This window comes from Ziziphus jujuba, chromosome 3 (assembly GCF_031755915.1).
Source record: "Ziziphus jujuba cultivar Dongzao chromosome 3, ASM3175591v1".
Classification (NCBI taxonomy): Eukaryota; Viridiplantae; Streptophyta; class Magnoliopsida; order Rosales; family Rhamnaceae; genus Ziziphus; species Ziziphus jujuba.
Window position 1 is genome coordinate 16,493,613 of NC_083381.1, and position 15,374 is coordinate 16,508,986.

Genomic DNA, 15,374 nt, shown 5'->3' on the forward strand with positions numbered 1-15,374 from the left:
CTTTTTTTTCTTTTTTTTATACTATCACCATTTTTTTTATACTTAATTCATAAAAAAAGAAAGTTTCAACAATTTTGAAATCTTGTAATAAAAATTCAAATTTAATATATAACGTAATAAATAAATAAAACATATGATTGCATGGCACTTTTGATAAATACTTTATTATTCATCCTTTAAAAATGCAAAGTAGAGAGGAGGATTTGGATAACAAAAATTCGTTAATCACTATGAAACTATAAAGCTAATTATTAAAAAATAAATAAAAAAATGAATGAATATATTTCCTGCATTAAATCCATAAACCTGTCAAACCCTCTACCAGAAATCACCAACCAAATTTGATGCAATTTTTTGAATTGAACACCGAAAGGCTTCACCTTCCTCCACCTACCTACCACCAAATCCAATTTAATGACCTTTGCATCCCATTAAAACCTTCCTTCTATTCCTTTTTCCCTCTTTATTAATCTCTCTCTCTCTCTCTCTCTCTATCTGTTCATTCATTTTTCACTCTGCATTTTTTGTTTATTGCCCATAGTTTTTATTTTCTTTACTGATCTGCGTCTTACCCATCTTCCAATTTCCCACCTTTAAGCTTCTACTGTTTCAGTACAGGCCAAATTATAACAAGAAAAGCAAATGGGTGGTGAAGGGAAAGTTTTTACTCTGGCTGAAGTTTCAGTGCATAACACTCCCCAGGACTGTTGGCTAATCATCAATGAAAAGGTTACTCCTTTCCCATTTATTTATTAATTATCCCAGATGTTCATAATTTGTTTTTTTTTTTTTTTTTCCTTCCTTTATTCTGCTAAGGTTTTATCGTTTTCTTATGTGTCTTCATTTTCTATTGCGATCTTAGTAAATTTGTGGTCGAAATAGCAGTATGCCTCCCATTGACACATGTTTCACTGGAACCATAGCTAGGTCATTTCTTTATTTATATAGCCAAGGTTTCAAAATTGCACACTGGTTTATTTTGTGGTATGTGTGTGATTTGACGGTTTGGTTAGGTTTTTATTTTATTTTTTAATTTTTTAATTTTTTTAATTTAAATATTGACCCACATGAGATATAGGCTGTTTTGCTTGTGAAATTTATTTTTCCTCGTTCGATTTAATGTATTTCATCTATGTTAGATATGCTATTTGTTGCGTGTGAAGCTTTTGGGTTTTCTTGTGGTTTACTTAAATAGTTAACGTGATATCATAAATTTGACTATTTTCTTAGTTGGTTGCTGGTTCGAAAATTTGCATCTTCAAGTCTTGCTTAAAGGTTCTGATTTCCTAAGTACTATGTTCGTTGGATTCTTGTAATTGGTTAATTTAAGATTTGGTAGTGAGAAATGCTTTATGCAACTCTCTCTATCAACATCCATTGAGGTTATATGATAGACAAAAATACTTGCCTTATTCAATGGAATCAGGTGGTTAATAGGGTAGTCAATTAACATTTCCTACTGGTTGAACACAGGTTTTTAGGGTTTTGAGTATGAGATTGTGAATTGATGAGATGCTAACACTGTGTTCTTATATAGTTTATCAGGTTAAGTATAATTTTCTCCTCGGTACTTCGTTTTCTTGACGTTATGTAAGCCAAAAATCAGCATATGGTTTCAGATTCTACTAAAGTCCCATAAACGCAGAACGTCGACTTGCACATAGCTCCAAAATCTAAAAACTTTCAAGTACAAGAGCATTAACTTGTGTGTTGTCTATGATTGTGGTTCGAAACTTATAATTTTTTGAGAAGGGGAAGGAGACAGTGAGCAGGGTCTTGTATGCATAATCCCTCTTCTTCTCAATCTCAATATAATCTATGGCATCTATCTAAAGCCTACCTGAACGGTTTTGTGGGTGCTTCTGTTGGATCTTAGTTTCACATTTCACTTGGTTTTGCTGCAAAATAGCATTAATGTTCAACTTTGGCTTCATTCTTCAACTTGGAAGTGATGTGTAGTTTGAGGGGTTTATACTTATAGCGATGTAGGAAGACAGTTATGGTCATGACCTGAATTTTGATTGGCCTTGAATGAAATAGAGGAGCTTTTGTATATTGAGATATATCCTCTGTCCTGTGGTCTCCAAGGTTTGTGAGGCATCTTGTTATTCATCATGAAAGAAAGGATGTCATTTTTTATCTTTTGGCCCTCCTGATTTTGGCTTTGGACACCTCTTCAATGTGATCTTTTTGAAGCATAATTTTGATGTGTAGTCGTATGTTCTATGGCCAATCTAGAGGTACTGTATTTGCTTCCTTGAGAGATTATTATGAAGTAGAGAGAGAAAACAGGATAGAATTGGCTATATATTAGGTGCCTAATTTGAGATAAAATGTACAGGAGCCCAATAATTGTCAAATTATTTACCTCTAGCATTATTGTTTGGGTTAGAGGTATTGGTTGCGTCCTTTATGAATGATTTAATGTTTTAATGAAGCTTTTGACATTTATGTCTATTAATTTATTTTTGTAGATTTTATTCTCCCATTTATTCAGCTGTGGTTTTGGAAGTCTTTTTAAGATCTACTCTGCTGGGCCTTGAAAACGTATTATTAGCCTTCTTACTAATTAAAGTTTCCTTGCTTAACAGTCAGAGGGACAGACTTACTCCTGGTCCATCTAATATTTCCCAAATAAAGAGAGAAGCATACCCAGAACAAATCTGAGTTAGGTGTTATGAGAAAGCTTCTGAACAACTGTAACTATATCATTGGTCTGTGGTTGTAATTACATCTTCGTGATGTAGGATCTTGCGAAAGAGATTACCAAAATGAGATAATTGGCATAATTATATTTATGACAATTTGATTTAGAAAATTTCTCCAATTATTCTCTAACAAAATTTGAAGGTTAAATACAATCTTGTACCTTTTCTTCCATAAATTAAACAACCAAGCTCCTTAACCTTATGCATTGCACAATTAAGAACTGAAAAGCCAAGGATGGAAAGAAGTTGTGTGCTCATACTGAGAGATATATAGAAAGAGGATCTGCCATCAGTTGCAAAGTTTGTTTCTGCACTTTTCATGTTGGATTCAATTCTTGTTCTTAAATTTTGGAGTTCCTAATTAGAATACAAATATTTAGTCTAATTTGTTTATGAACTTCTACATATTGCTGGCTTTCTATTTTGTAAGTTTGTGAGCTTAAAACGGATAAACCTTGTGGCCTACTTCCTTTTGTTGCTTTGTTATATTGTATTATTTACTTACAGCCTATAGATTTGATGGAACAGGTGTATGATGTGACAAAGTTCTTAGAGGACCATCCTGGAGGTGATGAGGTTTTGTTGTCGGCAACAGGTATGAAGTCAGCCGGAATGAAGTTCTGAGTATTGTAAACTAGCAAATATATTGTGCATAGAAACAAATATAATTGCATATAACAACAACCGGCTGATGGACAAACAATTTGGCCAATCAAATAAATATAGAGAAAGCAGAATTACAGGATCAACTATCGGAGAATAGTCATTGGATATCTTACTTTATTGTCGATTTTAGTTATAAGGAAACCATGGTATTGATAAGTTGTTTTCTGAAAGTTATACCAAAATGCTAAAATGGACATGCACGCATTGATTGTGTAAAAACATGGTTTTTTATTTTTTTTCCCCCCTTATTTTTTCTTTTTCAACAGGGAAGGATGCAACTGATGATTTTGAGGATGTGGGTCATAGTGACAGTGCCAGAGACATGATGAAGGAATATTATGTCGGAGAGATTGATGCCTCCACCATCCCAAAGAAGACCAAATACATTCCTCCAAAACAGCCTCATTACAATCAGGACAAGACATCTGAGTTCATTATCAAACTTCTCCAGTTTCTAGTTCCTCTTGCAATCTTGGGTTTGGCTGTTGGCATCCGCTTTTACACCAAGACAACCTAAGGTTCTAAGTTAGGCTGCCAATGCTTGCTAATTATTTTTCTGGTAAATTTGAGACTGCACCAAGACAACCTAAGGTTCTAAGTTAGGCTGCCAATACTTGCTACTTAGTTTTCTGGTAAATTTGAGACTGCATTGTTATCTCTATATATATTATCCATTGCTAGCTGGGATGATATATAATGGAGTTTTATGCTTGTTCCTTCCTCCTTCTAGGTTGTGATCATTTGTGACCTTACAACCTCCGTTTTCAGTGCAAACAAAGATATAGTTGAATCTTATGGTGTGTTTTGTGTAGCAAGGATCTTTATTTATCACACACCATTTTTTAAGACCGTTCGTATTTATATGTTCCTTAAGTTATATTGGAAGCTTAGAATCTGCTAGGAGAAAAGAAAAACAAAATTACTTTAGTTTCCATTGTTTGGTTAAAGAGAAAATTATGGAAATAAAAAACTTACAGAAAGTTAAATTGAGAACATAAAAAATGCTACCTCTTCCTTGGCACTCTTATCGGCAGACCATTGACTATTTTCTGTAGGACTTGGGCTTTTGAGTTATTGGTAGTTGTCCAAGAAGTGAATTTAAATGAAGGCCCCTTCACATTGGTTCTTTTGAGATGGAAAAGATTTCGGCATTATCACTATTAAGTTTCATAAGTGCTTTTTACCCTTATTTTCTCACCAACCAAACAGACATTCGACCCATGCTTTCTCACTGATGGGTGTACATGGTAATTTCTTTCTCTTATTATTATTATTTTTTATTCCTACCAGCATTTCATATCTACTGGTGGGTAATTTCTTAAGCCACTAAACAGTAGAAAACGCAATGATGAAATCAAGCTTAAGAGGACCTTGTGAAGTTCTACTATTGCCTGGAGGCAATGGCAAGTCAAATACAATGTAATAGGATAAACAACAAACAGCCTCTCTCACTCTCAATCCATATCAGCCTTTAGGATTTCATCATCAATAACAGAAATTTTTTCAAGTCATTTATCATTTGTGATCATAATTCAGGTAAACAAATCTAGTTGTCATGCTCTATTGATATACTGTCTTTGGAGCATAATTATAGATAGATGGAGTAGTAAAGGCACTATATATAGGTTCAGTAATAATAATATTACCAAAATGTTTATATGATAGATGATGTGATAATAATTACTTGGTTTGTTTTTTTAATTACTTATCTATTTAATAGTTCACTCTTTCATAATTAGATTATATAAATATATCAATAATAATATTTTAACATTGTATTATTTAGTAAATAAATTTTGTAAATATTTCGGTTTCCCAAAAAAACAACTATTGTTGCAATGCAGCACTGACAAACCAAATAACTTTGGGAAAGAAAAAAATATTTTGTATCTCTCCCGTACAATGAAGGTTGAAAGATGCCACATCAGACTATCTCACATCCTGAAATGCCAAATATTGAACAATTATGCAAAAAAGAAATTGATTTTCTCCTAGCTCTAGGACTAATTAGAAAATCCAAATACCAATAGGCATGTCCAGCATTTTATGTCAATAAGCATTCAGAACAAGTACAAAAAAAGAAAAGGCTAGTGATTGATTATAAAAAGCTTAATGAATGCCTTCAAGATATAAAGTATCCAATACCAAGAAAAGATCAGCTCTAAAAAAGAATGGATGGAGCCAAAATCTTCTCAAAATTCGACATGAAATTGAGATTTTGACATATAGGCATTGGAGAAGAAGATAGGCACAAAATAGCCTTTGTAATTTCCCATAGACACTGTGAATGGAATATTATGCCTTTCGGATTAAAGAATGCTCCTTTAGAATTCCAACATAGTTTGGATCAGATTTATGCTCCTCTCAAAGAACATTATTTAATATACAAAATAATGTTCATATTTTTAGCAAAAATATAAAAGAGCATAAGCAACATCTTAGAAGATTCCAAAAGCTGACATCCCAACATGAGTTAGCCTTATCTGAAACAAAGATGAAGATAGACCTAACTGATGTAGACTTTCTAGGTCTGAAGATCAAATCAATAAAAATAGTTCCTCAAGACCACGTCACTGAAAAAGCCAAAGAGTTCCTGGATGAATTGAAAAGAAGGAAGCAAATCCAACAATTTTTGGAAATAATCAATTATGCTTCATCACATATTCCACCTCTCTCCTCTATCACTTCAAAGATTTCAAGGCATTTGAAAAAGAATGCAACATCTTGGTCACCAGAAGCAATAGAATCTGTAAAGAAGCTCAAAGAAATATGCCAAAATCTACATCCTCTAAAGATATTTGGAAAAGGATAGATGATTCTACAAACAGATGCTTCTGATAAGTTTTGGATGACAGTTTTAATTGAAGAAAGTGACACCTAAGAAGCATGTGGATATAAATTATGATCATTTTCATAAGCTCAACAACATTATCTTTCGTCCAAGAAGGAAGTCGTCATAGTAATAGATGGACTTAAGAAATTCCAATTCTTTTTATCTCAATCCCATTTTATTATTGAAACTGATGGCAAATATTTTGAAAGACTCCTCAAAAGAAAAGAAAGAGAGCTTCCTAATCCCCAATTAATCAGGTAAGCTGAATGGTTGACAAAATATAATTATTTTATAAAATATATAGAAGGAAAAAATAAGGTGCTTGCAGATTATTTATCCAGATCATTAAAAATGCAAGAAATGCCCATAATGATGATAGTTGGAAGTAATAGTATCAACCCAGATCCTGTTGCAGAAAAAAGAAGATTGCCTCCTAGGTGCTTGATGGACGAATTCCGCAAGTCTACAGGTCGTATCAAGTAATAGAGTGATGAGAGAGTGTCGCTGCCACGAGAATTGATTTTAATATTAGACTAATTACCAAAATTTTGAATAGAATTGCAAACTAAACCTAAATATGAGAAAAGAAATTCAGTCATAACATATAATTCAACAACTTAAAATGGAATTACAATGAATTTAGAAGTTAGGATTTTGATATACCTACTACCATTCCTATATTTGACTAATTAGGTTAACAAAACACCAAATTATATCCAATTTCTAGTCTAGAGAAATTCCAATTCAATCTAATCTCTTTTTCCCAAATGAAATTAGAATCTATGAATTCTTAATGAAAATTAGAAATTCCTTGCTAAAATTCCTAAGTTCTTATTCCTTAAACCCCTTTTTTTTTATGGCTACCCAGTTCCCAATTAAAATTTTCAGTATTAATTTACCAAATTAAGCCTTTTCAAGTTTAAAAATAGTAAATCTATCCAATACCCAAACAAATTCCCAAATACAAGAGTATATTGAAAAATAAATATAAGATTCACATAAGAAAATTGGATAAAAAGTAAAATAAAAATCAACTCATTGATTAAATATTATTTAAGTAGAGGTTCATCAAAATCCTAGATAGAAATTTAGCTATACATATTCATAGTAAATACCATAACAAAATTAAAGAAAAATCCATAAAGAAAGATATAATATTCAAGAAATAATTCAATAAACCCAATACAAATTAGAGAATAAGAGATGGAAGAGAAAAAAAAAAAAAAAAACTAATTTAGTTGAAGAATCTTGATGCTTCAATGTCTTGAAAGGCTTCAATCCTTTTCAATCCAAGCTTTCTTTCTCTGGTTCTTCTTCTTCTTTCTCTCAAATCTTCCTTGGTATTTGTGCCTCTCTTTTCTTCCCCCTCCTTAGAGTTAGCCTCCTCCCTTCCTTAAACCTTAGCTTAAAAATGAAGATCCACCCTTAACCCTTCTTCATTTGACAACTCATCATCAATTTTTTAATGCTCACAAAATAAAAATAAAAAACCCGAAATATCTTGATGCATAGAGCTTAAGGGGTACACATCATTTTGGCGTGACTCAATGCCACTCTCTCTATAAAGAAGCTCTTTTTTGTTGCATGTTTATAGTTAATGGCTTGAATTTAGGCGTGAAGGGGCTGAACACGCCCATCTTGGTGTGGATGCTTATAGTGTGGACTATGGTGTGGAGTGTGGCATGGAGTCCATTTTGGGCATGTAGCAAGGTGTAGAGCTTGGCTTGACGTGAAATGAGGCCTTCTAGCGTGGAGCATTAGTTCACTCCATTTTGGCATGGAGCATTTTAATGTTTGCCAAAATTTGCTCCAAACTTGGTCTTTTTCTCAATAATATGTGATTAACTCCAATCTAAAGCTTCCCTTCAAAATTTTCATAAAAAGCATTAGAAATAAAACAAAGCTTGAGTTTTTTAGCCATTAATCAATCATTAAGGGCCAAATAAGTGAGTAGAAATCTCACTTCTCAATGCTCTGACCATGAAATCCAGATCTTGGATCCAAATATTTGGCAACATCTCCCTGAAGATATAAAAGGAAAGATTATGTTACAACTAAAGCCAAAACATGTCAATAAAAGAGAGCTATACAAAATTGAAATCTATTGGGAAAATAGGTGCTTAAAAGCTTCAATCATTTAACCAACAGGATTCCAACAGAAACAAATTACATATTCCAATTCTTTCTAACAGCTAAGAGAAGACATAGAATGGTATTTGAATTTCAATACGCCCATAGGAGACCAACCCATATAAGTTCATTAGGATATTTTATCCATTAGTTGGATCTAAAACATTATCCTTTGGCAATTTATTTTGATCCAACAATTTTACAAGGATATTAAATAATGCATCTACAAAAGCTATTAAGGATGATATTCTTGGATTTTGAAGTTTGACAATGATCAATGGGTTAATCATTGATAAACCTATGGTGATCATTATTAAGCTAAATGAAATATGGAATAATATATCCCATCCTTTTATTATTCCAATATTTCATGATCATCTCCTTAAAAGAAATTTTATATGAATTGATGTAGAAGATTTTGAAGAATGCATGACAATTCAGAAGATGCTTGGACAAATCTATGAATGCCCTCCTCTTGAAGAAAAATGTACAACTCCTCCATCCTCTCTAGATACCCCAAATAGCTCGACAATACATTGAAGAGTAGAACAATCTTTTGAAAAGGAAGAGAACCAAATCCATTTAATATGTATGATGAATTTTATCCTAATACTGACTAGCTGGAAGCGTAATGGAATTGACAAGATATAAAGTTAGAATTTTTATATTAGGTGTCCTTGATAATTGTACTGTATGTTTTTAGGATAAAAATTTTTCTATTGAAAATATATAAAGTTAAAAATCTTATCACATATATCCTTCATTATTGTATTATAAGAATATGTAAAAGGGGAGATCCTTATTGAATACAATAATATATCATTAAGTTTCTAAAACTGCATACTAGGTTTTGATGGTAAAAGTAAAATTATAATCTTGTGTTCACTTAATTATAAACCAGACAAAATTATAATATTGTGTTCAAATTATAAACCAGACAATCATCAATTTTTGAAGATTCGTTTGGAATGATTTCTTTTTAAAAAAAAAAAGAAACAGTTTTCATAATCAAAACTGATAAATTTTTTTTTTAATTGTTATATTCAAGGTGCTTTTTACAAAAATAAGATATATAAAGAAAAAACTCTTCTATTTGTATCCAATCACTCTCAAACAAGTATGATTCATCCAATCGTCCACCATAGAACATACATAATTTTAAAATGGAAATAATAATAATATTAATATTAATATTAATAATAATAATAATAAAAGATAACAGAGAAATCCCTCCTAAAATGAGTCAAACATGTTTGAAATGCCTTCATAAAAGGGACCTAAAACCATGCATTAAAGCCCCCACAAAATAAATACATATTAAAAATTGCCTATTAAGAATATCATTGTTATTAATTTTCTTTTTTTAAAAAAAGAGAATAATAGATCTAGCTTTTTCATATCATTGAACGCTACCAGCCAATCATTAATGCAAATATACAATTCCTTTGCCTTTTGCCTTAGCTGAGGACCACAAACAACACGCCTGCAACGCATTTTGTGTTACGTTTTCCATAGCAGACTTTGGCTGCAGAACCCGTGAAAGCTACCCTGAAATATTTTTTTTTCTTTTTGAAAAAAATTTGCTTATTAAGCACCTTGAGAGGAGACACTGCTCTGTGTTACTTGGGACTGTTTACAGTTGACGGTTATGCATATATGTCCAAAAAAACAGTGACCAATCAAACTTCCCCAAAAATACTAAACCCTCCAAAATCATCTTCAAAAAGGGGGGGTTCAACTTGTCTCTCTCTCTCTCTCTCTCTCTCTCTCTCTCTCTCACAACCTACCACCATACAAATAATAATAAATAAATGAATAAATAAAAACTTTTTTTTGAACTGGGTTTTGGGCAATTATGGCTTGGGATGAGCTTTTAGGTAGATCTTGCATGTGGGAAATTATGGTCTTCCATTGGTTTGCAAAACAATCAATGTTTCATTTGAAAAAAAATAATAATCTTTGATAGTAATCTGACCTTTACAGCCTTTGATGGTTTTTTTCTTTTTGAAAAAAAAAAAAAAAAAAAAGTTCCATTGGAAATTGAAGATTCCTCTGATTTTTCTGTACTATTTGGACGCAAACGTCAAACTTTTCCACCACAACAACCATCTTTCCTATCAGCCTGTGAAACCGCATAGGGAATCTTTATTCACTGTTCTAGTTAATGAAGAATGATTGCTTATTCCATTAACGATTGAAACAAAAAAAGACAATGAACCAATTTAGATCCTCAACTTCTTCATAATGCCAATATCAAAATTAAGAAGAAAAGAGGGCATAATATCTTATAGTTTCTGTTGCACAAAATAATGAAGTTTGAATATTCCTTGATGGCTATGGTGGTTATTATTATTATTATTTTTTTTTTTTTCTTTGTCCAGTCTAACTTATGGCAATGGTTTGAGCATCCAGAATTGCGTTCAACTTCAAAAAGAAATTGGAGTCGAACTTCCAACCCAATTGCCAGACCTTTAACTTTGGCAAACTTGAATACCAATCTTCTGTCTCATTTTTCCTTTATCCTCAGTCCTGTCATACTATAGAGAGCAATACCACGGTTAATCTTCTAAAGCTAAAATGGGATAGAGGATCCAGAACCGTTAAAAATAAAGGTGACTTTAACTCACCAACATTCATGTCCAGATCTTGCTCAAAAATTGAAAAAAAGTAGCCAAGTGTAAATAATTCACTCTTTTTGGTGCCTTCCATTACACATTTCAATGAAAAGCTCATTCTCGCAGAAAAGTATATCGTCTCACATCCAAATCCTTCAATCTCACTTTTTCCAAGTTCACCAAACCATACATTACCCTGTCTTTTTCCCAATCTTCCATTCCTCCACTCTTTGCAAAATTCGTTTACCCAAATGACTATTTACATTCAAACTCCTTTAGCAACATCTTCAACTAGTACAGGAAACGTGTAACCATCTCATACTTAGGTACCTAATGATATAAAAATCAAAAGAAAAATAGAATCTTCCAACACATCACCAACAACAACAGCCAACCCTATCATCATCATCAAATCACCAACCATTCACATGCACACTAAAAAATTAAATTAAAAAAAAAAAAAACCCGGTTAGACTTCTGAACAATGCAGCAACAGAGGTTCAGCTTCATGTAGAGTAAAGCAGCGTCTGACGTGGGAATTAAAAAGGGACAAAATTAAAATGTGAAAAACATAGTAGAATGATTGAGGATAAGACAAAAAAAAAATGAAGAGAGAGAAATGGGGGCATGTTTATTGCAAGAGTTTTCTAAAAGTTCCATCAGTAGTACAAACTATAGACAAGAAGGGGGAGGAAATACACTACGAGAGAAGAAGGAAAAAAAAAAAAAAAAAAAAATCAATCTAAAATAGTAAATTTCTGTACCACATAGACTGACCTAATCTTTCACTGAACCTAACCCTAAACCTCACACCCTCTTTTTCATTTCCCCTCTCTTTCAGATGATCTGTTAGACAAAGGACTTTGATTTGTATTTGTTGTGTACTCATAACCTCTGTTATGTTACAGACCATTAGTCTACACATATCTTTTGACACTTCCTACTTCTTTACAAGTAAAAAAGAAGAAGGGTGATGGAAAATGGAAATAACACCATCACCTTTTAACACTAAAAACTAATTCATGCTAGTTTTATCCTAAATCCCAAGGTCAACCAGGAAAATGTCCTGGACGGAACACTTTTTTAATGTCTTCTAGGGATCCACCTTCTCCCATTCATACCGGCCTGGAAGCGGTGTATCTGTCACTGGGTCAAAGTTGTACCTGCGAACAATGTCGGATAATGATCTAAAAAAGCTCTTCAATAGTGCTTGAAATAACGAAGAAAGCAAAAAAGATTGGTGTGACATACTTCTTAATGAATTGTTTTTGCTGCTCTTCTTCAGCACCAGCAAAGAACTCGTCCATTTCACGTGTTGTTGGTACATGTCTCCGTGATGAGTTCTGTATTCTCCGACTAGTTTCAGCTGAATTAGTTGGCCTGGTACTAGAACCAGGTGTCCGGATCACGTCTGGATCCCTTATAAGATTGCAGGGTGTAGATTCCCTGGTGCTTCTGTCACAAAGCAAAACCAACGACCATAAGATATTTATTTTTTAAGTACCACTCATATAAACAGAAATATATGGTCACAGAACATATCCAAATTAAAAGCTTTTTTTTAACCCAAACAGCAAAGACATTTGCTGGAAAATTAATTAACCATTCAAAAACATATCAATCATGCAGACCACAAACATTATATGATACTCCTAAAAATTTAGAGAACAAAAAACAAACCAAACCAACCAAACACAAAAAATATAAAAATATAAAAAATATAACTAAAAAAAACCCAGAAAACTCTAAATGCAAGAACTACTTTTACCACCTATCACTATCTCCTACATCACCGAGATTCCACCAAGCACAAAAGACTGTCTATTGCCACCAACTTTCTGAATGGTACTCTTCGTATCTAGGATAAAAGAAGTCTGCTAAAGTCAAAAAGAAAAACAACAGCCGGTAACAGTTTATTTCATAATTAAGGCATCTCTACTGAGCTCTGTGGGTGTACCAGACAACATCCATGCTCTCAGAATACCAACATAAACAGATGAATATGGCATACAGTACACATATACCAGAACGAACTCAGGTTGTGGAAAGAAGCAAAATCACCAATTTATGCTAATCAATCAAGATTAAACAACAAAGAGCAACAAATTCCTCGTCCACCAACCAAAATTATTAAGTATCCAAATACATAGATACAGAACACATTCTCTTTGCTAACTGTACAAATCTTATAAAAGTATCCTGACAGCAATCCCAGTCGGAAAAAAAAAAAGGTAAATTACAGAAAAATCTCAAGGGAACATCAACCAAAAACAATTCCTGAATTGAGCTATGAGAAACTTCTAATATTTCCTTTTGATAAGAAACACCAAAATTACCCTGAGCCCTCATTCTGGCGGCTAACCTAACTGATTAGAACTGGCATCAGTTAATTCTACCATTCCCAATGTAAAAGATAACCCCAAACCTAGTCAACCATCATTATTATGGAAGCCTAAGGATAATAAACCTAAAATGTAAAATTTTCACTCCCTTATATATTTTCTAGCAATCAGAGCAACAAAATAATGCATGCAAAAAAACCATAAAAGGAACAGAATTGAAACTTTTAGGGGAAATCATAAAAGGAACAGAGAACTGAAACTTTTAGGGGAAAATCATAGTAGCAAAATCAACCAATTACATCATATAGTTATTTGTATTTAATTAAACTGAGTGAAGAATTATGTAAAATCCAGTCCCAAAATTGAAGCCTAACCTTTATAGGTTCCAACTTACTGTCATATCTTGGCAACCAAACAAGATGCAAAAACTTGAAAAAGAAAAACCATAATAAGCAAACGGGAACTTTATAAATTAGTAAAAAATAAATGCTTTCTCTGATGGTACTTTTCAGTTGTCAATAAAATTTATAAAATCAAAGGGGCACCCAAATCATAATATTCTACTTTTTCTTTGATCCCGCTTTCCCAAAAATGAAAAAGCTCGGCATTAATCTCCATTCGTGTAAAGTTTTGCCAATTCGTTGAACGGAAACATTGAAATCCAAAAAGATTTCAGAAATTAAACTACTTCTGTCTCCATTCTCCAATCAATCAAATGGAGTCGGGAGGTTTCAAAACGAAAATGAAAAAAAAAAAAAAATTCATCCTCTAGTCAGTAAAAATTCACCAAAGTCTAGGAAACTAGTCGGACAAAATTAGTGTTACTATTTCCTCAAGGTATGACATCAAGAAGAGCCCCAAATTCCAATCTTTTTTCTCATTTTCCTTCATTTTCTTAGCAGCCAAACAAAAGTCCAAAAAAAAAAAAGACAAAAAAAAAAAGGAATATAACCCGAACAATGAAAGAAACCCAGAAAAACCCACCTCTCTCTACCTTCAAAATCCAACAGATTCTCTCCACAGGAAGCTTCTTCAATACCCAAATCACCATTCGCGGTGTTGTTGTTTTCTTGAACTTCTTCTTCTTCTTTACCCACAATTTCCTTAGCCTCAATACCCTTTTCCCCATCCTCACCGTTCAAAACCCCAATCGAAACCGACCCATGTGACCCAGAAGCCACAGAACCAACCCTAAGCCTTGAACTCGTCCTAGGGTTAGGGTTAGTAGCTTTAGGGCTATTATGCACGCAACCCAATTTGGCTCCTTTACTCTGCCTCTTATGCTCGCTGTTGTTCGGCATAACAATTGGCGGCTTCTCTAGCCGTCGGCTCCTTAGTTGCAAGTAAGAACCAGAACTCGTCGCCGCCGGCGCCGGCGCCGGAGTTTTCGCCGGAGATTTCTGCAATCTCTGCAAAGCCAGAGTCTTTGCACGGGTTCGAACCCCGAGGGAAGACTGTGCTACCTCCATGACTGCCACTTCGCCTGCTGCTTTAGTTTTCCTCATGTACTTGCCCATCTGCTTTGCTTTGCCTACTACTACTCCTACTACTACTGGTATACTCTCATTGAGAGATTGAAGACAAAAAGAAGATGGTAATGGTGGTTTTGTAGTTGGTGGTTAGAGAGAGAAAGAAGAGAGAGAAAGTGGAGAAGAGAAAAAGGTTAAGAAGAGAGTGTGGGGTATTTGTACTCCTCTCCTCTGCCCAAAAAAAAAAAAAAAAAAAAAGTAGGGTTGGGGTTTCAGGGATACTTTACTGTACTTCCATTTTCTCTCTCTATATGTATGATATTTTCTTAGCTATTTTCTCATCTCTTTTTTATCTTGATATTTTTACATTTTTTAGTTTTTTTTTTTTTTTTTTTTTTTTTGGGCCCCGGGGGGGTGGTGGTTTAATATATATATTTGAAAAATTCAATAGGAATTATGGAAAAAGATCTATTATTTCATTGTGAGACATTATTGGATAAGAAGAAATAAAGGTTTTTTTCTTTATGGAATTTTTTTTCATTTCATGTTATAGCTGGGGAATGATTTTATTCATTTTTTTAATAGTGAATTTGGCATTCAAAAGCTATCCA

At 33.2% G+C, this 15,374-nt stretch overlaps 2 protein-coding genes across 2 annotated transcripts; one reads left to right on the plus strand and one right to left on the minus strand.

The window, feature by feature from the left end:
• Nucleotides 1-243: 243 nt before the first annotated feature.
• LOC107410021 (cytochrome b5) lies at nucleotides 244-4,185 on the plus strand. The gene is made up of 3 exons (XM_048478284.2): nucleotides 244-729; nucleotides 3,237-3,303; nucleotides 3,641-4,185. Exons 1-3 carry the CDS (start codon nucleotides 643-645, stop codon nucleotides 3,889-3,891), a joined length of 405 nt encoding a protein of 134 aa, XP_048334241.1. The 5' UTR covers nucleotides 244-642; the 3' UTR covers nucleotides 3,892-4,185.
• A 7,373-nt stretch (nucleotides 4,186-11,558) lies between these two features.
• LOC125423582 (cyclin-dependent kinase inhibitor 5) lies at nucleotides 11,559-15,002 on the minus strand. Its single transcript, XM_048478206.2, has 3 exons — nucleotides 14,279-15,002; nucleotides 12,204-12,407; nucleotides 11,559-12,115 (listed from the first exon to the last, which is right to left on the minus strand). The coding sequence occupies exons 1-3, from the start codon at nucleotides 14,809-14,811 to the stop codon at nucleotides 12,046-12,048; spliced, it is 807 nt and encodes a 268-aa protein (XP_048334163.1). The 5' UTR covers nucleotides 14,812-15,002; the 3' UTR covers nucleotides 11,559-12,045.
• Between the last annotated feature and the right edge of the window lie 372 nt (nucleotides 15,003-15,374).